A 25,534-nucleotide genomic window follows, 5' to 3' on the forward strand; every position below is an offset into this window, starting at 1 on the left:
GGACCCACAGTCTGACCCCGGTCAGGTCCAGAGAGCCCACTCCAGCCCAGGCCATGAGAGAGGCAGGACGCGGAGCTGGGGCCTGCTCAGCGGTGGGGCTCTCAGAGGCGGAACCAGGGGGCCCTTCCTCGGCCCGGGAAGCTGCGGCCATGCTCCTGCTGTTAGGACACGGGAGCCCTTGGCACTGACTGATCTGACTGAAACACAGACTAGCCAACATTGGCCTATTTTAAAATTAAACTACCCTAGGAAGTGAAAACCCCACTACAGCCTGGTCTGCCCTCACACGGGGGAAAAGAGGTGTTAGAAGCAGTAGCTCGGGTGATTAGGGGTTGTGCGTTTCCGTGCTTGGGGCCAGGCTGGGCACTGCCACCCAGTTTCTGCGTCCAGGGGTCACTGGGCCATCTGCACCACGACGGCTCTCCAGGCTTTCTCCTTGTCAAACTCCTTCAGGGGGCTCCTGGCCACCTGCGACCGAGACAGGAAAGGTGTTACTTCACCAGGACCACCTGTGCGGCGGGAAGCTGGACACGCCACTCGGCCACAGGCAGCAAGCAGCCAGCATTCTTTTAACTTCAGAAGTTTTCTTTGAATGTGAAGGAAGTGGGGGAACTAACCCCTGGGCCTCTATGGAAAGAGACAAAGGCCTTTACTCCCTCACTGTCCCAGCAACGCCCGCGTCCCCACACATGCGGTGTCTACGGAGCCTGGGATGGAGCAGCCCTTCACTCAGTCCCTTGCCCTGGCTCCGGGGCGGGGGGCGGGAGAGGCCTCCCAAGGGTGGACATGTGCCTGACGGCCGAGGAAGAAAACACTTAAGGCAGAGGTGACCAGATGCCTCCAGGCACAAGGGAGGACAGCGCCAGCCCCAGCTGACTACCTGAGCCCCAGCCGTTCATCCTGAGCCCCAGCCACCCACCCTGAGCCCCAGCCGCCCACCCTGCGCCCCGGCCGTCCACCCTGGGTCCCGGCCGCCCACCCTGAGCCCCGGGATGAGCAGTTCTGGGATCTGGGGAGAGCACCTCATGCATCCAACTCTGGGCCTTGCTAGTCATGACAGAAACCCAGGTGGGTCTCATTTCAGGCCCAGGGACTGCCGTCCTAGCAGGAAGATTGACCACAGCCAGGCAAAACAGCAGCAAAGCAGCTGAGGAGGCAGGTGAAGGGAATGTCGGGGGGGGGGGGGAGGGTGAGGGCGACTGGGTCAGCTGAGAAACGAGCCAAGGGCAAGAGGGCGTCTTCCAGGACTTAGCGGGCACTGGAGGCTCTGCACCAAGACTCTGAGGCCGGTGGTGTGCCGGACACAGGAGAGCAGGGTATGCAGGGCAAGAGCAGCGGCCAGTCCGCCCAGGGTGGCCTGGAGGTGGGGCAGGACTCAGAGCCCTGCTGAGAGGGTGGCCTGGAGGTGGAGCAGGACTCAGAGCCCTGCTGAGAGGGTGGCCTGGAGGTGGGGCAGGACTCACAGCTCCCCTGAGAGGGTGGCCTGGAGGTGGAGCAGGACTCAGAGCCCCCCTGAGAGGGTGGCCTGGAGGTGGGGCAGGACTCAGAGCCTCGCTGAGAGGGTGGCCTGGAGGTGGGGCAGGACTCAGAGCCGTGCTGAGAGGGTGGCCTGGAGGTGGGGCAGGACTCAGAGCCCTGCTGAGAGGGTGGCCTGGAGGTGGGGCAGGACTCACAGCCCCCCTGAGAGGGTGGCCTGGAGGTGGGGCAGGACTCAGAGCCCCCCTGAGAGGGTGGCCTGGAGGTGGGGCAGGACTCAGAGCCCCCCTGAGAGGGTGGCCTGGAGGTGGGGCAGGACTCACAGCCCCCCTGAGAGGGTGGCCTAGAGGTGGAGCAGGACTCAGAGCCCTGCTGAGAGGGTGGCCTGGAGGTGGGGCAGGACTCAGAGCCCTGCTGAGAGGGTGGCCTAGAGGTGGAGCAGGACTCAGAGCCCTGCTGAGAGGGTGGCCTGGAGGTGGGGCAGGACTCACAGCCCCCCTGAGAGGGTGGCCTGGAGGTGGGGCAGGACTCAGAGCCCTGCTGAGAGGGTGGCCTGGAGGTGGGGCAGGACTCAGAGCCCCCCTGAGAGGGTGGCCTGGAGGTGGGGCAGGACTCAGAGCCTCGCTGAGAGGGTGGCCTGGAGGTGGGGCAGGACTCAGAGCCGTGCTGAGAGGGTGGCCTGGAGGTGGAGCAGGACTCAGAGCCCTGCTGAGAGGGTGGCCTGGAGGTGGGGCAGGACTCAGAGCCCTGCTGAGAGGGTGGCCTGGAGGTGGGGCAGGACTCACAGCCCCCCTGAGAGGGTGGCCTGGAGGTGGGGCAGGACTCAGAGCCCCCCTGAGAGGGTGGCCTGGAGGTGGGGCAGGACTCAGAGCCCCCCTGAGAGGGTGGCCTGGAGGTGGGGCAGGACTCAGAGCCGCGCTGAGAGGGTGGCCTGGAGGTGGGGCAGGACTCACAGCCCCCCTGAGAGGGTGGCCTGGAGGTGGGGCAGGACTCAGAGCCCCCCTGAGAGGGTGGCCTGGAGGTGGGGCAGGACTCAGAGCCGTGCTGAGAGGGTGGCCTGGAGGTGGGGCAGGACTCAGAGCCGCGCTGAGAGGGTGGCCTGGAGGTGGGGCAGGACTCACAGCCCCCCTGAGAGGGTGGCCTGGAGGTGGGGCAGGACTCAGAGCCCCCCTGAGAGGGTGGCCTGGAGGTGGGGCAGGACTCAGAGCCGTGCTGAGAGGGTGGCCTGGAGGTGGGCAGGACTCAGAGCCGTGCTGAGTGGCCACCCGGGTGTTTGGGCATCAAGCTGACCATCCTCGTGGTCACTACACCTGAGGGTCAGCGGGCAGGTTTGCCCAGGGGAGCACCGCCAGGACCTGTAGCTCAGTGTGGGGAAGACGCTGAGCCTCCGCCTTTCAGTTGAGGGGGCAGCGAGACAGTAGGCAGGGCCCAGGGGAACATTGTTCAGGCCGTGACAGCCAGAAGTTGTTGACACCCCAGCTCCACGGAGCCCCACGTGCCAGGCTGGGTGGGCAGTGCCTTCCCTGCAGAACTGTGTCCCCACCAGAGGCCAGGGGAGGAAACCATGACCTGCCGGAGCCCCCACAAAGCCCTCTTCTGTGTCTCTGAGAGCAAATCTGAAAGCATTAAGTCCAGAATATTTCCCAGGGGTGGGTCTGGGCTTACCTAGGCTTTGTGTTTGTATTTTTAAAAGACATTTTACGGCAGGGCGCGGTGACTCACGCCTGTAATTCCAGCACTTTAGGAGGCCGAGGCGGGCGGATCACGAGGTCAGGAGTTCGAGATCAGTCTAACCAACATAGTGAAACCCCGTCTCTACTAAAAATAGGAAAATTAGCTGGACGTGGTGGCACATGCCTGTAGTCCCAGCTACTTGGGAGGCTGAGGCAGGAGAATCGCTTGAACCCGGGAGGCGGAGGTTGCGGTGAGCCGAGATCGTGCCACTGCACTCTAGCCTGGGTGACAGAGCGAGACGCCTTCTCAAAAAAGGAAAAAAGAAAAAGAAAAAGACATTTTATTTCTTCGGGGTTTTTCTGGGGCGTTTTTAAAAATACAAAGTGGCACAAGGAGCCTTCGAGGGTCGTGGTGTGTGGCCCTTGGAGGCCCTCACCAGGACAGGTGCCCCCACCGCAGGCCTCTCACCTCCCCAGCAGGCGCTCCTGTGGACCACTCACCTCCCCAGTGCCCCCTCCCCCTGCAGGCCACTCACCTCCCCAGCTGGGCACCCCTGTGGACCACTCACCTCCCCAGTGCCCCCTCCCCCTGCAGGCCACTCACCTCCCCAGCCAGGCGCTCCTGCGGGCCGCTCTGGGTGTCCCAGGACGCGCCCTGCAGCCTTGCGCTGACCTTGAAGCGCACACACTGGATGGCGGTGCCCGTGTTGAGGCCGGCCTGCAGCAGGAGCACCAGCAGCAGCAGCAGCAGCAGCACGTCGTAGGATGGCTGCAGGTAGAAGGAGGAGTGAGCAGGGTGGCCCAGCCGCCCTCCAGCCCAGGAGACCAAAGCTCCCTCGTGCCCGCAGCCTTCGCAAAGAGCAGGTGCCAGGCTCGAGTTGGAGCCGCAGTAACCCAAACGCACTGTTATTTCAACAACCTGATGATAATCATTCTAGCTCAATTAATGAGGTCAATTCTGCCTTAAATTCCATCAGCTTGTGTTCAACAGACAGGAATCAAAGTGACCGAAACACTGCCAGGCCCTGTGGACAGTGCTGGCTGCTAGTGGTCAAGTCGCTCCACCCCTCCTGCCCCAACACCCACAAGGCTCAGTCCTGGAGCCAGCAAGACCGTCTGCAGGAGGCAGAAGCGCTGACCATTCCGTGACAGCAGGATTCTGAGCAGAGGAGAGAGGGGGCAGCCATCCTGGGGGGTGGGGGCACAGGCCCCCAACAGCTTCACCCCTGAGCCCCCGCTGCTGGGAAGGAAGAGGCAGGAGGCAGCGTGGTGAGCTTGGCAGGGAAGAGGATGGAGGGAGCGACCAAGGATGCAGGGAGCCAGAGAGTGACCACAGAGCACCCAAACCCTCTGTGCCCGTGGATAGCTTTCCAGTGTCGGCCCAGGAAAAACAAAGCAGCTACATGCCGGAGTGATGAAGGAATTCAGAAGAGCTCTGACCCCCTCGGGTATCAAGGAAACACCAGGATAAATTATTAAGTTTAAAAAAACAAGCAAGGGGCCGGGCACAGTGGCAGGAGCCTCTCATCCCAGCACTTTGGGAGGCCAAGGTGGGCGGATTGCTTGAGCCCAGGAGTTCAAGACCAGCCCTGGCAACAGAGTGAGACCCAGTCTCTGAAAAATAAAATAAATAAATACATAATTAAAAAGTGAGGTACATGGCTGAGCACGGTGGCTCACGCCTGTAATCCCAGCACTTTGGGAAGGCGAGGCAAGCGTATCACTTAAGGTCAGGAGTTCGAGACCAGTCTGGCCAACATGCTGAAACCCTATCTCTGCTAAAAATACAAAAATTAGCCGGGCGTGGTGGCACATGCCTGTAATCCCAGATGCTCCAGAGGCTGAGGCAGGAGAATCACTTGAACCCGGGAGGCAGAAGTTGCAGTGAGCCAAGACTGTGCCACTGCACTCCAGCCTGGGCGACAGCGTGAGACTCTGCTTAAAAAAAAAAAAAAAAAAAAAAAAGCAGCAAGGTACAGAATAGTAATTGTGATTCTAGTGTACACGCTATTTTGTAAGAAAGGAAAGAAAATTATCATCTGGTTGCCCATAAGAGAAGCAGGTCAGTCGGGCATGAGACCATAGCTTCTCTGAGCTCATCTGTTAGAGTTTGGCTTTTGAACCACATAAATATTTTATATATTCAAAAAATGTCATTTTGAAAAAAGCACCAAGCCCTAAAATGGAATACAACCAGAGGCCATTAAACTTAATGGGGCATCAAACCCAAAAGATAACCCCACACAGAAAGGGGCCGACTTCGCTGGCGTGTGGCTGTCCCCTCCTAGCAGAATGCAAAATGGAAGCCTCAGGCTCACTCAGGAGATGGCCCTGGGTGGTAATATCCTCTCTCGTAATCGTGAACAATTATATGCATATTGTAAGACAACGTGAAGTAGCAGATATATTAAATGTCACAGGAAACAAAATATTTGGAGTAGGAGTGGGGGAAGCAAACATAAGAGAAGTCAAGAAAAAACCCCAGGCCAGGCCGTTGTAGCTCACATCTGTAATCCCAGCACCTGTGGGAGGCTGAGGACACTATCCCCCATCAGACAGTCAGACGGTGACTCCATCCCCCATCAGACAGTCAGACGGTGACTCCATCCCCCATCAGACAGTCAGACGGTGACTCCATCCCCCATCAGACAGTCAGACGGTGACTCCATCCCCCATCGGACAGTCAGACGGTGACTCCATCCCCCATCGGACAGTCAGACGGTGACTCCATCTTCCATCAGACGGTGACTCCATCCCCCATCGGACGGTGACTCCATCTCCCATCGGACGATGACTCCATACCCCATCGGACGGTGACTCCATCCCCCCAGTGATTCCATCCTGCATCAGGCAGTGACTCCATCCCCCATCAGACAGTGACTCCATCCATCAGTGACTCCATCTCCCATCAGACGGTGACTCCATCCCCCATCAGACAGTGACTCCATCCATCAGTGACTCCATCTCCCATCAGACGGTGACTCCATCCATCAGTGACTCCATCTCCCATCAGACGGTGACTCCATCCCCCATCAGACAGTGACTCCATCCATCAGTGACTCCATCTCCCATCAGACGGTGACTCCATCCATCAGTGACTCCATCTCCCATCAGACGGTGACTCCATCCATCAGTGACTCCATCTCCCATCAGACGGTGACTCCATCCCCCATTAGATAGTGACTCCATCCCCCATCAGATGGTGACTCCATTCCCCCATCCATCAGTGACTCCATCCCCCATCGGCACAATCATGTTGACCTGGAGCAAACAGCTTGAATACAGGTCTTCTAATGATTTGGGTGGCAAAACCACTTATATTGGAAACAAGAACAAACAAACAAAGAAACACACCAGGTATCCAAGAAATATATGTAGCTACACGTGCCTAAGCCTTGAAAGTCGTGTTGGAGATAAGCTCCTACTGGGCCAGCTCAAAGTCACGGGACTTTGAATTCTCCTTAAATTCACCCATTAAACTCAATGCAGTTCTGGTGCAAATCCAAAAAACGTGTCCAACAAACTCAGGACAGATTCTAAAATGGGCTCAGGGACAGAGGGGTCCCAGGTCCCTGTGAAGCAGGTGGTGGCCCCAGATCCAGGGCGGAATTGAGGCCCCGAGGCCCTGGGGCCAGGCTGGCGGTGGGCAGCGCAATCACCGCTGCCCAGGAACAGTGGAGGAGGCCCCACCTGGAGCTGCCCCTGAAGCCGGGGCCCACAGAGTCCTAGGCAAAGCCAGCAAGGGCCAGGCCAACACGCAGAGCACTGCATGTCTGGAGCGCCCCGAAATAAAACACAACTCACTTTTATGGCTGGCGGGTAATCTTTAAACATCTCCACGATTCTCATGACGCTGAATGACAGATATCCAGAGGCTGTGAACAGCAGCGGAGACGTGAGGCTGCTTATGGCTATCAGCACCTCCACCTGGAAAAAAGCGCGGGTTGCAGGGCCAGGGCCGGAGCCCGGGAGCCCAGGACAGGGGGCGTGGCCAGGGCACAGGGGGGCGTGGCCGGGTGCTCAGGGGCCTAGTCCCAAGCTGGTTCCCAGCATGGCTCCTGCTGAAACCTCTGCCTTTTCTTTTTTCTTTTTCTTTTTCTTTTCCTTTTTTTTTTTTTTTTTTTTTTTTGAGACGGAGTCTCACTCTGTCACCCAGGCTGGAGTGCAGTGGCGTGATCTCGGCTCACCGCAACCTCTGCCTCCGAGGTTCAAGCAATTCTCCTGCCTCAGCCTCCCAAGTAGCTGGGATTACAGGCGCCCGCCACCACGCCCCGCTAACTTTTGTATTTTTAGTAGAGACGGGGTTTTGCCATGTTGGTCAGGCTGGTTTCAAACTCCTGACCTCAGGTGATCCGCCCACCTCAGCCTCCCAAAGTGCTGTGATCACAGGCGTGAGTCACCACGCCCAGCCTGCCTTTCTTTCTTTTCTGAGATGCAGTCTCGCTCTGTAGCCCAGGCAGGAGTGCAGTGGCACAATCTCTGCTCACTGCAACCGCTGCCTCCTGGGTTCAAACAATTCTCCTGCCTCGGCCTCCCGAGTAGCTGGGATTACAGGCATGCGCCACCACACCCGGCTAATTGTTTTGTATTTTTAGTAGAGACAGGGTTTCACCATATTGTCAGGCTGGTCTCGAACTCCTGACCTTGTGATCCACCCACCTTGGCCTCCCAAAGTTCTGGGATTACAGGCATGACCAGCCTGCCTTTTCATTCAAAGCACAGTGCCACGAGTTTTTAAATATTTACTACCTAGGCATGGTGGCTCACGTCTGTAATCCCAGCACTTTGGGAGGCCAAGGAGGGCAGATCACCTGAGGTCACTAGTTCGAGATCAGCCTGGCCAACATGGCAAAAGCCCCATCTCTACCAAAAATACAAAAACTAACCGGGCATGGTGGCACATGCCTGTAGTCCCAGCTGCTTGGGAGGCTGAGGCAGGAGAAAACTTGAACCCAGGAGACAGAGGTTACAATGAGCTGAGATGACACCACTGCACTCCAGCCTAGGTGACAGAGCAAGACTGTCTCAAACAAACAAAACCAAGAAACAAAAAACATTTACCTGCAATTCTCCATGCTTGAAAAAATAACCCTTTGGCATGGGTCACCTCCTTCACTGTTCTGAAGTCTGTCCTGCCCTTTTAACCCAGCCCAAATTCCTGTTTGACCCGTCAAGTCTCAGAGACAGCCTTCACTCATGCCAAGCACGGGCAGTCACCTTGCAAAGCACTCAGGGTCCACGTTTTGGCAGCAGTCATTAATAATCGGCCAGTCCGTATCCCACCGTTGCCAGTTTGTGGCAGTTTTGGCCGGGCGCGGTGGCTCACGCCTATAATCCCAGCACTTTGGGAGGTCGAGGCAGGTGGATCACCTGAGGTCAGGAGTTCGAGACCAGCCTGGCCAACATGGTGAAAACCCGTCCCTACTAAAAATACAAAAATTAGCCGGGCGAGGTGGCAGGCACCTATAATCCCAGCTACTCAAGAGGCTGAGGCAAGAGAATCGCTTGAACCCAGGAGGCGGAGGTTGCAGTGGGCCAAGATTGTGCCATTGCACTCTAGCCTAGGGACAAGAGCAAGACTGTGTCTCAAAAAAAAAAAAATAATAATAATGAAATCGACCAGCCTTAGGAGGTGCAGATGATGCTCAGGCACTGGTCTCCTTCTGTGGTTAGGCATGGAGAGCGCTTCCAGAGTCTACACCGCCTTGCTCAGGTCTGCCTGTCCCTGGGAACAGTCCCTGCTGGGCGGGCCAGCCTCCGCCTCCCACAACCTCCACCTTCCTCAGCCCACAGGCCCTGCAGCTGGGTCCCTACAGTCTGGGGCTGGAGCCTGGTCACATGGCACCAAGGGAGGGCGGGGCCGGGCCCTGGCACCTGGGGTGAGGGGTTCACCTACCAGACACTTGCTGGGACACTCTGCTGTCACGTGACTGGCAATGGCACTTGGAAAGCACTAGGAGAAAGGAAAAGGGAAAGATTTTAGGGGAAATAGTCCAAGAAGTCAAATTCCAAACGTGCTCTCCCACCAGTGACCCCTCCATCCAGGCTGCCTGGCTGGTGCAGGGTTTGCGCTGGGGGGGTGTGGCGGTGCCCAAGGGTGCAGCTGGGGCAGGGACGGGTCCGCAGGGAAGCAGGGGTAGCCTCTCAGAGGTTTTGTGTGCTCTCTGTTCCTCAACCATTGGTTTAAAATTGTAAGCCTGTAGAAGAGCTGCCAGAGCAGTGCAGTGGTCATCTGAGGCATCTGAGGCCCCAAAATCACCAGTCCTTGACAGTCACATCTGTGCTCTCTCCAGCTGTCCCAGACAGCCTGACGCCTGAACACCCGAGTGTGCTGGCTGAGCCCAGGGCACTCGTGCACACACCCAAAGCAGCACCACGCCCGAGAGACTGCATGTGGGGCCGATGTGGTCCATGCCCAGATTCTTCCACTTGTCCTCAGCATGTTCTTTTTTTAAATTTTTAAATTTTTCTTTCTTCTCTTTCTTTCTTTCTCTTTCTTTCTTTCTTTCTTTCTTTCTTTCTTTCTTTCTTTCTTTCTTTCTTTCTTTCTTTCTTTCTTTCTTTCTTTCCTTCTTTCCTTCTTTCCTTCTTTCCTTCTTTCTTTCTTTCTTTCCTTTCAAGACAGAGTCTTGCTCTGTCACCCAGGCTGGAGTGTAGTGGCGCGATCTCAATTCCCTTCAACCTCCGCCTCCCAGGTTCAAGCCTCCTGAGTAGCTGGGATATAGGCGCCCGCCACCACGCCCGGCTAATTTTTGTATTTTTAGTAGAGACAGGGTTTCGCCTTGTTGGCCAGGCTGGTCTCGAACTCCCGACCTTGTGATCCACCCGCCTTGGCCTCCCAAAGTGCTGGGATTACAGGTGTGAGCCACCGCACCCGGCCCTGATCATGTTCTTTCTAGAACTGTTTGTTTGTTTCTTCCTGATCCAGATTCAGTCGCCATTGTGCTCATAGTCTCCTTGTGGGTCTCTGTTAATCGGGGAGTCCCTCAGCCTCTGTCACCTCCATTACCCGGACGCTTCTGGGGACCGCAGCCCGTCAGCTGCGGTCGGGCCTCCGTGTGGGACAGGATTTCTTCACGATGAGCCTTGGGGAGCCTCGGAGGGCCTCTGCAGTGCCCCAGGGTGTGGACTGCCCCTTCCTGATGATGCTGACTTGACTCACTGGGTTAGGGGGATCTGCGGGTTCCTCTGTTGGATGGATGCCTCTTCCTTTTTATAACCAAGAAATGCCCTTTTCTCACTTATTGTGAGGAGCCTGCCTTAGTTCCACATAATGTGGGCAGAGGGAGGACGCATGATCTTCGTCCTCTTCATCCCCCCGAAGGCGTCCAGGTGCCAGCACCCCAGCCCGGCCTGCTGGGGAGAGGGCTGCCTCAGCCAGGTGAGAGGGTGGGCAGGACAGAGACAGGCTCCGAGCAGGGGAGCCTGGGCAGCGAGGGGAAGACTGGGGAGCTGAGGGGCTGCTGGTGCAAAGGCCTCAAGCCGTCTGCAGAGGGGGGTGTGGCCCTGGCCAGGGAGGCTGAGGTGTCAGTACAGGGGTGTCTCCTGGGCTTGGTGCTTCTGAAAGGGCCTTCTACCTGTAAGCAGCAGTGAGGGCACAGGAAGGGATGGTGGCTTCAGGGCGGCCTATTCAAGGCCCCAGTGAGCCACAGGAGGGCGGGAGTTTCCCTGTTTACCCAGCACGGTCACTCCGACCCCTGCCCTAGAGGGCCAGGAAGCTCAGCCATAAGGGCTGGGGCAGTTCAGTCAAGGGCCCTGCCCTGGAACGGTCTGGACCTGCAGCCCAGCCCCCAACTCCAGCCCCCGGCACCTGGTGCAGGCCCTGGGCCCCTCTGCCACACCCAGGGCAGACTCAGGCAGGCGGAGCTGGTTCCCCCATCACGTGCACCTCAGTGCCCTCCCCTCCTCCTGGGGTCTCCTGGGCTGCTCCTGCCCTGAAAAGAGGATTGGGAGTGTGGGTGGATTTAGGGATACCCAGGAGGCAGCACCTGATGGGTGTGGGGTGCTCTGGGGAGAGCAGAGCAGCCCCCGGGGCAGGAGGGGTCTGCGGGGCGGGAGGGGCCCTGTGATGAGGGCTGACTGCAGGGGCAGGGAAGGGGGTGCCGTGAGTGCCTTTCATTCTCAACTTTTTGCAGGTACATGGTCTCCATCCTCCCTTAGCTTCCGGATGTAATCCCTGCATGTCAGACCCCAGGGTCAGATGTGCACACCTGCAGGCGTCATTCTCTCTGTACAGACCCGCTTGGGTGGGCACCCACGTGAGTTCTGTGTCTCGGCAGCCGGCCCTGGTCCTGCCCCTTCCAGGGCTGTGGCTCCATCCCAGCTCGGCCCTGCCTGGGTCTCTTTCCGGCTCTGAGCGCCTCAGCAGCCCACTAGGTCGGGCACTGGTGCCCTGGGGGCATTGCTCTAAGCCTACTGACCCCCACAGGGAGCTGAGCCACAGCTGCCACCAATGGGATGTGTACACCCAGCACGTACGGGCCTTCTCGGCAGTCCACCCGGCCGTACCGCTCCCGGGCAGGCGTGGGCCCCTTCTCGGCAGTCCGCCCGGCTGTACCGCTCCCGGGCAGGTGTGGGCCCCTTCTCGGCAGTCCGCCCCGCCGTACCGCTCCCGGGCAGACGTGGGCCCCTTCTCGGCAGCTTCAGGAAGAGCCCCCCTGCTGCCCAGGAGGAGCCCGTAGCTGATGCTGGGTGCTCACCATTCCTGCTCATGTACATAAGAGAACAGGGGCAAAATCTAGAAATCCACACAGCATGAGACAAACCAGGGGCTGGCCGTCAACACCGGTGTGCAGGCCACTACATGGCAAGGTGCCGAGGACCGCTCGGGGTTTCGCCCGGAGGCAGGTGGGCGGTGGCTCTGGGTGGGCCACAGGCCCTGAAGGGATCTGGCGTGTGGAGGGGTTGCTCTAGACTCAGTGTTCTGAGGGAACACACCTGTGATCCCGGCACTTTGGGAGGTCGAGGCAGGCAGATCACTTGAGGTCAGGAGTTCAAGACCAGCCTGGCCAACATGGCAAAACCCCGTCTCTACCAAAAATACAAAAAAATTAGCTGGGCATGGTGGTCCACACCTGTAATCCCAGCTACTCAGGAGGCTGAGGTGGGCAAACTGCTTGAACCTGGGGCGGGGCAGAGGTTGTAATGAGGTGAGATCACGCCACTGCACTCCAGCCTGGGCGGCAGAGTGAGACTCCATCTCAAAAAAAATAAATAAACAAAATAAATTAAAATAAATAAAACGCTGCCCATGTATTGAGCATGTGGCATGTGCTAGGTGCTGTGTGACACATCTGCTATGGTAACATTTAATATAAAGTAATAACAGAAATACGCTGCATTGTATAAAAGACATGTTGTAATATAAATGCATTATATATTAGAAAATTATATAGAATAATGAACATCTATGGCCTGACATTCATATGTTTAAAAAATTAGAATAATAAAAATAATTGGTATTTTTTTCAGGAAAAATAATATAAAATAATCATACAAACTAATATAAAAGCAGTTAATTCTTTGACTCATTTAATCCTTAACTCCCCAGTTCTTCTGAACTGGGGTCTGGCAAGGACCTTCTGTGGTGCCTCCCTGTCTGAGTGCACCAAGACTGACCTCGGGGCCCAGCCACGCAGGATCTGAGCGGCGTGGCCCACAGCGGCGGCGGGCGGGCCAGAGGGGGTACTCACGGCCACTAGGATCCAAAAGAACGTCACTGAGAGGTGTGGGCCTGAGACTGAGTCATCCACGTTCAGGGCAATGATCCCCCCGAGGACGGCAGAGATGCCTGCGATTACCTCGACGACCTGGAGGGGACGGGACAACACCGGCTCATGGGGGCCGCCCCAAGGAAGTGGAGACACCCCCAGATTCCCAGAATGCACTGTGCAGACACGGACCCCCAGGAGCAGGGTGCGGTGGGCTGGCCCCGGCTCTAACCGTGGAGGAGCCCATTTGGACAGACCCCCAGCCTCACCTGGCCCAGCCCCCTCTGCCCTCAGCTGCAGCTTTTCACGTCCCTCCTGGAGGAAAATAGCTGAAGGGGTGTCTCCCCCACTGCTGCTTTTGTCTACGGAGACTGAGGATATTGACCTGACTGGTGAGGGCAGAAAATCAAGACCCTCAGACCCCCTTCCCTGTCCTCACAGTGTGGCAGGCGGTGGTGCCCAGACCCTGGACCCCACTGAGGGGACTCGGGAAAACAGGCCTGTGGCAGAAGCAGCTTCCCATAGGACACGCCCACCCACCCGTGCCATGTGGGTTTGCCATCGCCACGGCAACACTGGACGCCACCACCCCTTTCTGTGCCAATGATCCAACCACCTGGATGCTACCACCCCTTTTCTAGAAATTTCTGCATAATCTGTCCCTTAATTAGCATATACTTACAAGAGGGTATAAATAGGAGGCAGAGCTGTGTCTGAGCTGCTGCTCGAGGCGCCCTGTCGGCTGGGGAGCCCTGCTCAACTGCCACTGCAATCAAAGCTGCTGTCTGCCACCAGCAGCTCGCCCTTGAATTCTTTCCTGGACAAAGCCAAGAACCCTCGTGGCCTAAGCCCTGGCTGTGGGCTCATCTGCCCTGCACCATCAGGGCTGCAAACAGCACTGACAGACCCAGGGAGGGCTGGGGAAGAAACCAACGCCCGAACGCCTGCTCGCACGAAGGATCTCTGTGAGGTGCACGTGCAGAGCTGTGGCCGGCAGGAAAGCCAGGCGTGAGGAGCCGGCCAGCAGGGGCCTGGGGGCCAGACAGGACCTGGGCAGCCAGGCCTCGCATCCAGAAGGCACAAAACTCCAGATGCACAAAGAAAGCTGAATTCCCAGCCAGGCACGGCGGCTCACGCTTGTAATCCCAGCACTCTGGGAGGCCGAGGCAGACAGATCACGAGGTCAGGAGTTTGAGGCCAGCCTGGCCAACATGGTAAACCCTGTCTCTACTAAAAACACAACACTTAGCCCAGCGTGTTGGCGCATGCCTGTAATCCCAGCTACTTGGGAGGCTGAGGTAGGACAATCGCTTAAACCCAGGAGGCAGAGGTTGCACTGAGCCCAGATCATGCCACTGCACTCCAGCCTGGGTGACAGAGTGAGACTCCACCTTAAAAAAATAAAATAAAATAAAAAATGAAGCTGAATTCCCACCTGACAGAGACCATGACCACCATGCAGAAAACTCCGGAAACAGAGAGACCGCCCACAAAGGACAGCACCTGGGCCTCCGCAGACTCAGACGGTGGAATAAACACGTCCTCGGGGAAACTGTCAACCTGGACCTCTCTGCAGGTGAATTGTCACTTAGGAATGCGGAGAACCAGCCCAAACTGGAGAAGCCTCTAGAAAACCGACTTCTAAAGAATGAAGCAGAGTGGGCCGGGCACAATGGCTCACGCCTGTAATTCCAGCACTGTGGGAGGCCGAGGCCGGCAGATCACCTGAGGTCAGGAGATGGAGACCAGCCTGGCCAGCATGGTGAAACCCTGTCTCTATTAAAAATACAAAAATTAGCTGGGTGCGGTGGCAGGCGCTTGTAGTCCCAGCTACTCAGGAGGCTGAGGTGGGGGAATCGCTTGAACCCAGGAGGCAGAGGTTGCAGTGAGCTGAGATTGCACCACTGCACTCCAGCCTGGGCAACAGAGCAGGACTCCGTCTCAAAATAAAAGAAAAAAAAAGAAGCAGAACAGAAATGGAACCTAAAAGAGAATTGAAATGCTAAATAAAGGGAAGCAAAGGCCCTGGGAAATGCACAGGGACCAAGTCAAACACACAGGAGGCTGTCCCATTGTTAGAGTCAAAAGGCAAAATGTCACTAAACATCACACGCTAGACAACAAGGCCAAGGCAGAGGCAAGCGGGACAGACGTCGCATGATCCGTTTATCAAGGAGCACGTTCGAGTATGAAGGGCAACTGCCAAAAGGATACTGAAAGCTCTCCCATCCAAAATTAGAGGGAAAAGGAAGGATGGAGCCTCTGCCAATTCAAAAGAAGGCAGGGAAGGAGGGAAAAAGACAAAATCGGGGAAAATGGAAAACTCAAAAGATGGTGAAAATAAGTAGAAATTTATCAGTAATAACTCTCAAAGGAAATGGGCTACATTCAAAAGGCTAGGGAGAGAGAATGACATAAGATAAAGAACAAAATGCAGTTACGTGCTGCTTGTAACAACTATACCAAGGTATAAGGCAAGAAAAGTTGAAAGTAAGAAGAAGAGAGGCCGGGTGCAGTGGCTCACGCCTGTAATCCCAGCACTTTGGAAGGCCTGGGTGGGTGGATCACTTGAGGTCAGGAGTTCAAGACCAGCCTGGCCAAAACGTCGAAACCCCACATCTACTAAAATTAGAATAATTAACCGGGTGTGGTGGCGGTCGCCTGTAGTCCCAGCTCCTCAGGAGGCTGAGGCAGGAGAATCACTTGAACCCGGGAGGCAGAGGCGGCAGTGAGCTGAGATCGTGCCACTGCATCCCAGCCTGGCTGACGGAGTGAGACTCCGTCTCAAAAAATAAGAATAATGATTCCTGGCCGGGCGCGGTGGCTCAAGCCTGTAATCCCAGCACTTTGGGAGGCCGAGATGGGCGGATCACGAGGTCAGGAGATCGAGACCATCCTGGCTAACACGGTGAAACCCCGTCTCTACTAAGAAATACAAAAAATAGCCGGGCGAGGTGGCAGCGCCTGTAGTCCCAGCTACTCGGGAGGCTGAGGCCGGAGAATGGCGTGAACCCGGGAGGCGGAGCTTGCAGTGAGCTGAGATCCGGCCACTGCACTCCAGCCTGGGCGACAGAGCGAGACTCCGTCTCAAAAAAAAAAAAAAAAAAAATGATTCCTCAGGGACAGCAGTGTTGACACACCTACAGCGATAACCAACTCCCCCCTAAAACTTAGGGAACACCAGCAGCACCTTTCACGATAAGGTACATTGTTACCAACGACACTAGTAACAGACTAGAGTCTCCACACATGAGGCGCACGCTGCCCTGCAGTCTAGACAGCCAACTCTTAGCCAACTCGGAATAGAAACGTGACATTTAATCCAGCCTCAGTCACCCCCGACAGAGTACGAGAGAAAAGAGAAAGAAAAGGGAAGTTTTCTTACTGAATAAGATTTCAGGACCCGAGCAGGAAATGGTACTTCGCCCAGAATGTTGGTGCCGTCAGACATGGAGCCCTACAAAGAAACGGAGCTGTCACCCCGGACGCACGGGCACAGGGACTTGGCACTGCTGCTGGATCCGGCCGCCGTGAGCAGTGGGCCAGGTCAGCCTGCGGTGTAGACGCGAGAGGACCTTGGAGTCGCCCATGGATCTCTGGGCTTGAGGAAACATTCGCACACATGGTCCTTGCACACGAAAACACGTTTACAGGTATTTTTTTTTTTTTTTTTTTTTTTTTGAGACGGAGTCTCGCTCTGTCGCCCAGGCTGGAGTGCAGTGGCTGGATCTCAGCTCACTGCAAGCTCCGCCTCCTGGGTTTACGCCATTCTCCTGCCTCAGCCTCCTGAGTAGCTGGGACTACAGGCGCCCGCCACCTCGCCCGGCTAAGTTTTTGTATTTTTTAGTAGAGACGGGGTTTCACCGTGTCAGCCAGGATGGTCTCGATCTCCTGACCTCGTGATCCGCCCGTCTCGGCCTCCCAAAGTGCTGGGATTACAGGCTTGAGCCACCGCGCCCGGCCACGTTTACAGGTATTTTAGCAGATGTGGTGTCTCCTGGTCATCCCCTCGGGACGAGCACCGAGCGCCGGACTGAGTCAGGCTTAGTGGGAGGGGAAGGGTGCAGCATCTGTCCTCACCTCCCTGTAGCCAGTGGCCACCAACCCCTCACCCAGCTCCCGACCTGCTTCTGGCCGGGGTTTCTAAGACCCAGGAGAGTGGGGTCTCGTGGGAACGCCCTGGAGCAGCCCAGATCGGTCCAAAGGTGACGCTGAGACCCACTCTGCAGATGGGGGTGCAACTCGCTCACCCTGGGGCAACGCCTCTGCACCCCCTGCCCTGTGGGGCCAGAAGCTGCACCCACCTTCTTTTTCTTGCAGTACTCCTCGCTGGACCGTGCAGACATGATCACCGTGGCTGCCATGAGCAGCTCCAGCAGGAGCAGCAGGATAAGGTTGAAGTTGATCTGCCAAAGGGCACACACGCTTCAGCACCGGGCCCGCCTTTCTCACGCCACTGTGCTTCAGCGTCCACGGGGCCACCTCCTGGGCAGGCTGCGCAGGACTCTGGGCCACGGTCCCCACTTTTCCGGTCCAGGGCCGGCTGTGAGGCACTGTGAGCCACACAGTCTCTCTGTCTCACATGGGTCTTTGGGGTCTTTCAGTTTTTAAAACCATGCTTAGTTCAAAGGCTGTACAAACGCAGGCCAGGGCTGGATTTGGCCTTGGGCTCTGGTCTACCGACCCCAATCTGAACGTTCCTTGTTCCCACGAAAGCCTGCACTGGAATGTTTAGAGCAGCTTCATGTATGATTGTTAAACTCTGAGAACATAAGGTTTTTTGGAGGGTAATGAAACTACTGTGGGCCCTGACCATATTGGCAGTCACATGAATTTATACGTGTGTTAATATTCATAGACGCATACATTTTAAAAAAATCAGTGTAGCTGTCTGACAATATGACAATTTTTTATCTTTATTTTTATTTTTATTTTTTTTTGAGACGGAGTTTTGCTTTTGTTGCCCAGGCTGGAGTGCAAATGGCGCGATCTTGGCTCACCGCAACCTCTGCCTCCCAGGTTCAAATGATTCTCCTGCCTCAGCCTCCGGAGTAGCTGAGATTACAGGTGCCCACCAGCACACCCGGCTAATGTTGTATTTTTAGTAGAGACGGGGTTTCTCCATGATGGTCAGGCTGGTCTCGAACTCCTGACCTCAGGTAATCCACCCACCTCAGCCTCCCAAAGTGCTGGGATTACAGGTGTGAGCCACCACACCCGGCCTGACAATTTTTGAAATACATTTTAAAAAGAAAGAATGCAGAACCATATTCAACTAAAAACAGAGCCTCGAAATATATGAAGTCATAACTAACAGAGCCACAGGAAGATGGAAATGCACCAGCAGTGGTGGGGAAGGACTTGAAACACTTTTCGTAGAAACTGACACATCAGGTGGAGGGCAGTGGCTTCTCTTACTAAAAATACAAAAATTAACCAGGCGCGGAGGCTCACGCTTGTGATCCCAGCACTTTGGGAGACCAAGGCGGGTGGATCGCCTGAGGTCAGGAGTTCTAAACCAGCCTGATCAACATGGTGAAACCCCTTCTCTACTAAAAATACAAAAATTAGCTAGGCACGGTGGCGCACGCCTGTGATCCCAGCACTTTGGGAGGCCGAGGTGGGCGAATCACCTGAGGTTGGGAATTCGAGACCAGCCTGACCAACATAGAGAAACCCTGTCTCTACTAAAAATACAAAAATTAGCCGGGCATGGTGGCACATGCCTGTAATCCCAGCTACTTGGGAGGCTGAGACAGGAGAACTGCTTGACCCCGAGAGGCGGAGGTCACAGTGAGCCGAGATGGCACCACTGCACTCCAGCCTGGGCAAGAGAGCGAGACTCCTTCTCAAAAAAAGAGACAAAAACAAAAAGGCAGTGTAGGTGTTCCCACTGGGTTCTCCTGTGTCTGCTCTTTTTTCCTGCCCAATGAGAGTGTCCAGGACATACTCAAGGCTCCTCCAGCTTTCCCCAATCATAAAGTGCATTCCACATGTCACACAAAGCAGGAGGCCCTCCTTGCAGTATCTCAGATGAGGTCCTGGTTTCCTTTGAGATTTTTATCCTTTTTTTTGTTTGTTTTTTGAGACAGTGTCTCGCTCTGTCTGCCAGGCTGGAGTGCAGTGGCACCATTTCGGCTCCCACAACCTCTGCCACCCACAATTTCCCATTTTTGTTTAGAGGTTCATAGAACAATTGTCTCACACAGATTGGATGAAACATGGTATTATGTTACTGTTAATTTTTTTTTTTTTTTTGAGACGGAGTCTCGCTCTATCGCCCAGGCTGGAGTTCAGTGGCCGGATCTCAGCTCACTGCAAGTTCCGCCTCCCGGGTTTACGCCATTCTCCTGCCTCAGCCTCCCGAGTAGCTGGGACTACAGGCGCCCGCCAACATACCCGACTAGTTTTTTTGTATTTTTTAGTAGAGACGGGGTTTCACCGTGTTAGCCAGGATGGTCTCGATCTCCTGACCTCGTGATCCGCCCGTCTCGGCCTCCCAAAGTGCTGGGATTACAGGCTTGAGCCACCACGCCTGGCCGTTACTGTTAATTTTTAAGGATCGTTGCAAAAGACATTGTTTACCAATAAATCTGTCCAGCAGAATCACAAGACTTCAATAAAGACAATTATTTTCTTTAGACGCGTAAATAAAACTCTCAACGTTTGTCAAATTCAAGAGCTATGAATAACATTTACCACCTATTTCCAGCTCGACAAACATTTGCTGACACCATTCGTGGGGGTGGGGCTGTGGGTGTCAGGCCTCAGCGCGAAGCTCGCGTGAACTTACATTTATTGCTGATGGGTTCAGGATTAGTTTGCATCCAAACCAAATTAAACACGTAGTGGTCACAGCAAATGTGGAAACGAACAATATCTGAAAGTTGGGAATCTGAAAAACAAGGCAGGAGGGGTTTTCCTTCTCTGAATAACGAAAGAAAAAAGGTAACAGATAAACCACACTTGAGGCCATTAACTAAAAATTATCCTGATTAGGACACAATGGTGGGGAGTCCTGCGTGCTCAGCCTGCTCTCCCCTCCGTGCAGCAAAGGCTGAGCTGGGCAGGAGCTTCACTGTCTGGGGGGCAACCTCAGGGGCCCCTCTCGGTGCCACAACGTCCGTGTGTGGGCACACACGGGCACACTGTCGGCCCCTCCGGCTTTCTCCCTGGCAGAGGCTGGGTGCAAGCTGGACTCACCACATTGGCATTCCTCCTGGAGACAGTGAAGCTCACAATTGCCGAGGGGATGCACTGGAATGAAACCAGAATCCCATGAGTCCACCGCTCACCCAAGCAACTGAGACCCTGAAATACTCTAACATTTGCGCTTCCGGAAGGATCCGAATCATATTCGCAAAACAGTGTTGCCAGCCCACGTGACACAGCGGGTTGGCTTGACTAGAAGGCCCCCAGGTACTTCTCAGTTTTAATTTTTTGTTGAGATGGGGTCTCACTGTTGCCCAAGCTGATCTTAACTTTGGGCTCAAGTGATCTGTTCACCTTGGCTTCCCAAAGCACTGCGGTTACAGGCGTGAGCCACTGCACCCAACCCCCAGGTACTTCAAAATAATTTATTCTGAAAAAAGTTTTTATTTTTCTGATGTGCTAAAAAGATATTTGTGAATGAAGGCTCTTCCAGCTGGATAAGCTTTGAAGTCTAGAATGTAACTCATGCAGGCACAAGACCTGGTCTTTGCTGAAAATCACCCAAAAAGGAAAACGTATCAGCCAGTGCAGTGGCTCACACCTCTAATCCCAACTACTCGGGAGGCTGAGCTGGGAGGATCTCCTGAGCCCAGGAAGTCGAGGTTGCAGTGAGCTGGGATTACACCCTGCACTCCAGCCTCGGTGACAGAGCGAGACCTTGTCTCGAAAAAAAAAAAAGAAAAGAAAAAAAGAAAGAGGAGGCCGGGCGTGATGGCTCACACCTGCAATCCCAGCACTTTGGGAAGCAGAGGCAGGTGGATCATGAGGTCAGGAGTTTGAGACCAGCCTGGCCAACATAGTGAAACCCCTTCTCTACTAAAAATACAAAAAAATTATCCTGGCTTGGTGGCGGGCACCTGTAGTCCCAGCTACTCAGGAGGCCAAGGCAGGAGAATTGCTTGAACCCAGGAGGCGGAGGTCACAGTAAGCTGAGATCGCCCCACTGCACTCCAACCTGGGCGACAGAGCGAGACTCCATCCAAAAAAAAAAAAAAAGGAATCAAGGAAGGAAGGAAGGAAGGAAGGAAGAAAAAGAGGAAGGAAGGAGCGAAGGAAGGAGCAAGACTCTGCATGTGAGGGAGGCCGAAAGGAGTCCCAGAGCCCCTCGGCCTTCTTGTCTCCAAAGGGCCACACCAAGGCTAGGAGTACAGGGCCAGGGATGGAGGTTGGAAAGTCAGGGGCAGGGAGGTGAGCGGAGTCGGGCCAGCCCAGGCCTGTGGCCCTTGCTTCCGCAGCCATGGGACCCCGGGCTCTGAGGCGGGGGTGCGGGCAGGGGCATCTGAGGGACTGAGCACAGCAGTGCTGGGTGAGGAGGCAGGAGAAGCCCCGTTGGGGCCTGAGTGAGGGGCAGAGCTGGGGCCAGGACAGTCAGGCTCAGTTCAGCACCCACTCAGGTGCCACGAGGGCCCAGGGTAGAGAAGAAAGGCCAGGGCAGGGCCAAGTGGGGCCAAGGCTGGGCACGGGTGGGCACTTGCCCATATCTGGCAGCCGCTGAAGCTGAAGGGGCACAGCCCACAGCTCCACTGGGACAAGGGCGGCTCCCATGGTGAGGACAAAGGCCACGGAGAAGCTTCCAGAGAGGGCAGCAGAGTGGGACGAGTCACCTGCCCCAAAGAGCTTTGTTCTAAGGGAGCAGAGACCCAGGACAGCACAGGACGGGGTGTCCACTTTGTTTTTAAGACTTTGGAGGGCGCTGCTGGGGACAGTCACCAACAGTGTCCCTAGAGAAAGGGCAGGGGCCAGAGACCCAGCAGGCGTGGGGAAGCGAGAGGAGGGGAAGCGAGAGGAGGGGAAGCGAGAGGAGGGGAGTGCTCGGAACTGGCTGAAGCAGGAGGGGCATGGGGTCAGCGGGTTGTGGGCCAGAGCCCAGGGGTCGGCCAGCACTGTGCTCTAGCTGCAGGCACGCTGGAGAGGCAGTGGCCGGGGCTCTCAGAGGACCAGGGGTCAGCGGTCGTCTGTCCTCCTTTGCTCTGAGGATCAGTGGGTGCCCCCACCAGCCTTGGCACTGTGTAAGATTCTAGAAAAACAGCATGAAGCTTTGGGAGGGTGTGGGGCGCAGGTCTCAGTCCCAGTCCCCTTGAGGGCAGATGCTGCCAGTTTTGGCAAGATGCAGCCGCAGGATCAGAATCAACATGCAATTCCCTGCACAGGCATCTGCAGAGCAAGGTTCAGACCTGCTTCGTCGGATTCTCAAAGGTGATGAATCCTATGTGAAACTAAAGTCATATGAAGAGATTTTTTTTTTTTTTTTGAGTTGAAGTTTCACTTTTGTCGCCAGGCTGGAGTTCAGTGGCCCGATCTCGGCTCACCGCAACCTCTGCCTCCTGGGTTCAAGTGATTCTCCTGCCTCAGCCTCCCGAGTAGCTGGGACGACAGGCATGCACCACCACGCCCGGCTAATTTTTCTATTTTTATAGAGATGGGGTTTCTCCATGTTTGTCAGGCTGGTCTCAAACTCCTGACCTCAGGTGATCCGCCTGCCTGCGCCCCCAAGGTGCTGGGATGACAGGCGTGAGCCACCGTGCCCGGCCCATATGAGGAGATTTGACTGAGGTACAGGTGACAGAAACCTGCACATCTCAGAGCAAAGAAACCGGAGCACGTGCCGGCGAGCTCGGGCACCAGAAGAGACCTGGAGGAAGCTGCTTACAGAGCCTGCAGCACAGCGCAAGTAATCCATCTCGGCAGGGAACACGTTCCCCAGGTACAGCGAAAACCCTGAGGTCACCAGGAGGCAGCTCTGCAAGACAGCGACAGAAGCCCAGGTTACAACGCACCCCGTCCCCGGCTGGACACCGACCTTTCAGCTTCCACTTCACTGTCTCTGCGTGTTGGTGACTCACCCACGGCCCCCAGCATCAGCCGCACCCGCACCCGGGGCCCGCCCAACCTGGACTCCTCCTGTAGGACAGACGCAGCCCTGCTGCAGCCCAGGACATGGACCAGCCTCCCCCAGCCACGTCCGAGCATGGACCCCCATGCTGTTACCTGGAGGAGAGAAGGAAGGGGATCTGCCAATATTTAGAGCAAGGAATGGCACCTCTCCCCACAAAATACCCCCGTCCCAAAATGTTGTGTGTACAGAGTCTTCCGGATCCCATACTCAGGTCCAGATGCGAGACTGGAAAGCAACTGCCCATCCCCCTCCATCTGCAGAACCTAATTTCCAGATCTGGAAGAAGATCCCTCCAGGCACGGGCTCCAGGCCTAGGGGCTCCCGAGCAGGGAAGACCCTAGCAGGAGGTGGAGGGGGGTCTCTCTCTCACGCACAGCACCGCAGGGGTGAGGCAGGGAGGGTGCTCTCTCTCATGCATAGCACCCCAGGGGTGAGACAGAAGGGAGTCAGTGTCAAAGGTCACTGGGACCCAGGGTCCTGGCAGAGGAAGTGAGGTCTGGGACAGAGGGGACCTGGCCTGGGCAGGGGAGGGGCTGCAACCAAGTCCAGGGCACCGGGCGGAGGAGGGCAGAGCCCGGAGATGGCCGCCACCACCCGGGAGCCGCCTGTCCCCAGCTCCGAGGCGGATGCCTGTCTTGGTGAGGCATGCTCAGGCCATGGGAGGTGGACAGGACCACTGTGGGTGCTGCAGGGGCTGCCGGCGGAGGCGAGGGCACAGGGAGGCGGCCTGGATCTCATTCTCAGCCCAAGCTGCACGGAACCTGGAGTGCCTGCAGAGAGGCCTGTCCTGCGGCCTGGCTCTGAGCAGCTGCACACACTCAGGCCCAAGTGGCTCCGCCAATCATCTCTGTGCCCACGACGGTGCCGGGAATGGCCAGGACCCCAGGGAAGTCCCTCGGACATCTGGCGCTGCCCGTCCACCCTAGGCCAGTTCCTTTACACACCAGCTCCCTCCCAGCCGACCCCTGCGGCTCTCCCTAGGAGGAGGAGGTCCCTGAGGTTCTCTCACTGAGGCCTGACCTGAGGGCCTGAGACACCTCCTCCCACCTTTGCAGGTGACCCCTCGGAGGACTCTGGACCCCCAAAGCCGAGGGTCATGGAGGCTCTCGGGGCCCATGGGTAGTCCCGGGACTGTCCCTGCCCTGGTGGGACTCAACCACAGCCTGGAGCAGCTCGAGGCTGGCACAACAGACACCCATAAATTAATAAAAATAACTGTGAAAACACAAGCAAAACAAGCTCGTCAGCACCCAAGAGTTCTGCAGCATCAGGGTTAGTCTGAGAGTTGCTCTTTCTGTCCCACCCGGGGCTCCAGGGTGCCGCGGTCCATCACCAGAGGGACCAGGTGCTCGTGGCCCTCCAAGGTGTTGATGTAGAGCTACTCACCCCCATCAGCACGGAGAAGACCCACGTCTTGGGGCTGAAGCAGGGGGGCAGTCTCTTCGACAGCTGCAGGTCGCTCGGCTTCGTGTCTGGTGCGTAGCTGGCGGGGTCTTGCCGGCCCCGCTCCAGTGTGGGCATCCGGTCATAGGCCAGCTCCTCTCTGAATGGCTCCTGGGTCATGGCACTTGGGGACACCACAGCTATGCTGAATGTACAGCCACGTGTCACCAGTTCTTTATCTGGAATAAAATTATCATTGGTTTTGGCCACTCTGAAGAAACTTCAATAAGTTGTTTCCAAGAAATATTTTTTAACAGAAGAAATATTGTTCACACTGAAGTACTCTAAATTTGAAGAAGAAAATGAGCACTTGAATCTAAAAGTGAAAAAAATAACTTTCCTGGAAAAACAGACCTGAATAGTCTGGGTTCAGGGTGAGATTCTATGCTTTAAATGCCTCATTGATCCATGTGGGCCCTCCAGGTGCAACAACACCTGACAACTTCCATGGGCAACTTCGTCCATGAACCCATCACGCCGGGGACTCAAGCACATTAAACTGCTCCAATTGGTAGCTAAACAAGAGATTGTAAAATACGCCTCTACTTAACAGCTTAATGTCTGAGCACTTACCTCCCCGCCGCTCGGCAGTTGGGAGCGCTGGTCTCTGGGTGAGGGACTTCCAGCGAGAACTATTCACAAATGAAACAAAAGCTCAGCAAACTTGCGCTGAAGGCAGGGGAAGGAGAGCTGCTTCCTGAATATCAATGAGGGGAGGAATCGGGTGGATCCTAGAAATGTTTCGTGTTGGTTGTATAAACCACTGCCTGGGAGCTGTCAGAACCCAACTAGGAAAGGAAGGGCCATCCTGTGTCACTCGCCAAAGACCTCGGGTATCTCAGAAGAAAGAAGTGTCCCTAAGGTTAGAATCCCACCAAATACACATTCCGAGCAGGCCCTGTTTCTGAAACATAGCTGTTTGCTCAAAGGTCTCATACATCTTTCCAAGCAGACTTTTTCTATCCCCCACAGCCACACGGTGGGAATCGCCTTCACAAGGTCACACAAGCATTCTCGCACTCGGCTTAGCTGTGTGGCCCTTGGGCTGCTCCAGATTTGGCCCTGTGGTTTGCGTGGGCAGCCTGGACGGCTGGTAGGCCCAGTCCCGCTGCCCCCTTTATCTC

At 55.9% G+C, this 25,534-nt stretch overlaps 1 protein-coding gene across 3 annotated transcripts; it reads right to left on the minus strand.

The window, feature by feature from the left end:
* On the minus strand, window positions 1-25,500 carry LOC105489808 (modulator of VRAC current 1). Of its 3 annotated transcripts, XM_071080797.1 has the most exons (13): window positions 25,349-25,498; window positions 24,984-25,042; window positions 24,354-24,589; window positions 22,722-22,811; window positions 20,063-20,116; window positions 19,653-19,754; window positions 17,164-17,265; window positions 16,245-16,316; window positions 12,842-12,958; window positions 9,046-9,102; window positions 6,954-7,076; window positions 3,754-3,918; window positions 1-468 (listed from the first exon to the last, which is right to left on the minus strand). In XM_071080797.1, the coding sequence occupies exons 3-13, from the start codon at window positions 24,528-24,530 to the stop codon at window positions 394-396; spliced, it is 1,134 nt and encodes a 377-aa protein (XP_070936898.1). In that variant the 5' UTR covers window positions 24,531-24,589; window positions 24,984-25,042; window positions 25,349-25,498; the 3' UTR covers window positions 1-393. The 3 variants fall into 3 exon arrangements, with proteins under 3 accessions (XP_070936898.1, XP_070936900.1, XP_070936899.1); XM_071080799.1 differs by lacking the exon at window positions 20,063-20,116 and having other exon boundaries at window positions 25,349-25,500; XM_071080798.1 differs by lacking the exons at window positions 24,984-25,042; window positions 25,349-25,498 and adding an exon at window positions 24,765-24,954.
* Between the last annotated feature and the right edge of the window lie 34 nt (window positions 25,501-25,534).

Source organism: Macaca nemestrina, chromosome 15 (assembly GCF_043159975.1).
Source record: "Macaca nemestrina isolate mMacNem1 chromosome 15, mMacNem.hap1, whole genome shotgun sequence".
Taxonomy (NCBI): Eukaryota; Metazoa; Chordata; class Mammalia; order Primates; family Cercopithecidae; genus Macaca; species Macaca nemestrina.

Bases quoted from the DNA above. Each gene is read 5' to 3' on its own strand.
- LOC105489808 (XM_071080797.1), bottom strand. From the start codon at position 24,530: ATGACCCAGGAGCCATTCAGAGAGGAGCTGGCCTATGACCGGATGCCC. The intron at 9,103-12,841 runs GTGAGTACCCCC...CCTTTCTCCTAG, and splicing joins TCTTTTGGATCCTAGTGGCC to TGCTTTCCAAGTGCCATTGC. The intron at 3,919-6,953 runs GTGAGTTGTGTT...TTCTACCTGCAG, and splicing joins ATTACCCGCCAGCCATAAAA to CCATCCTACGACGTGCTGCT.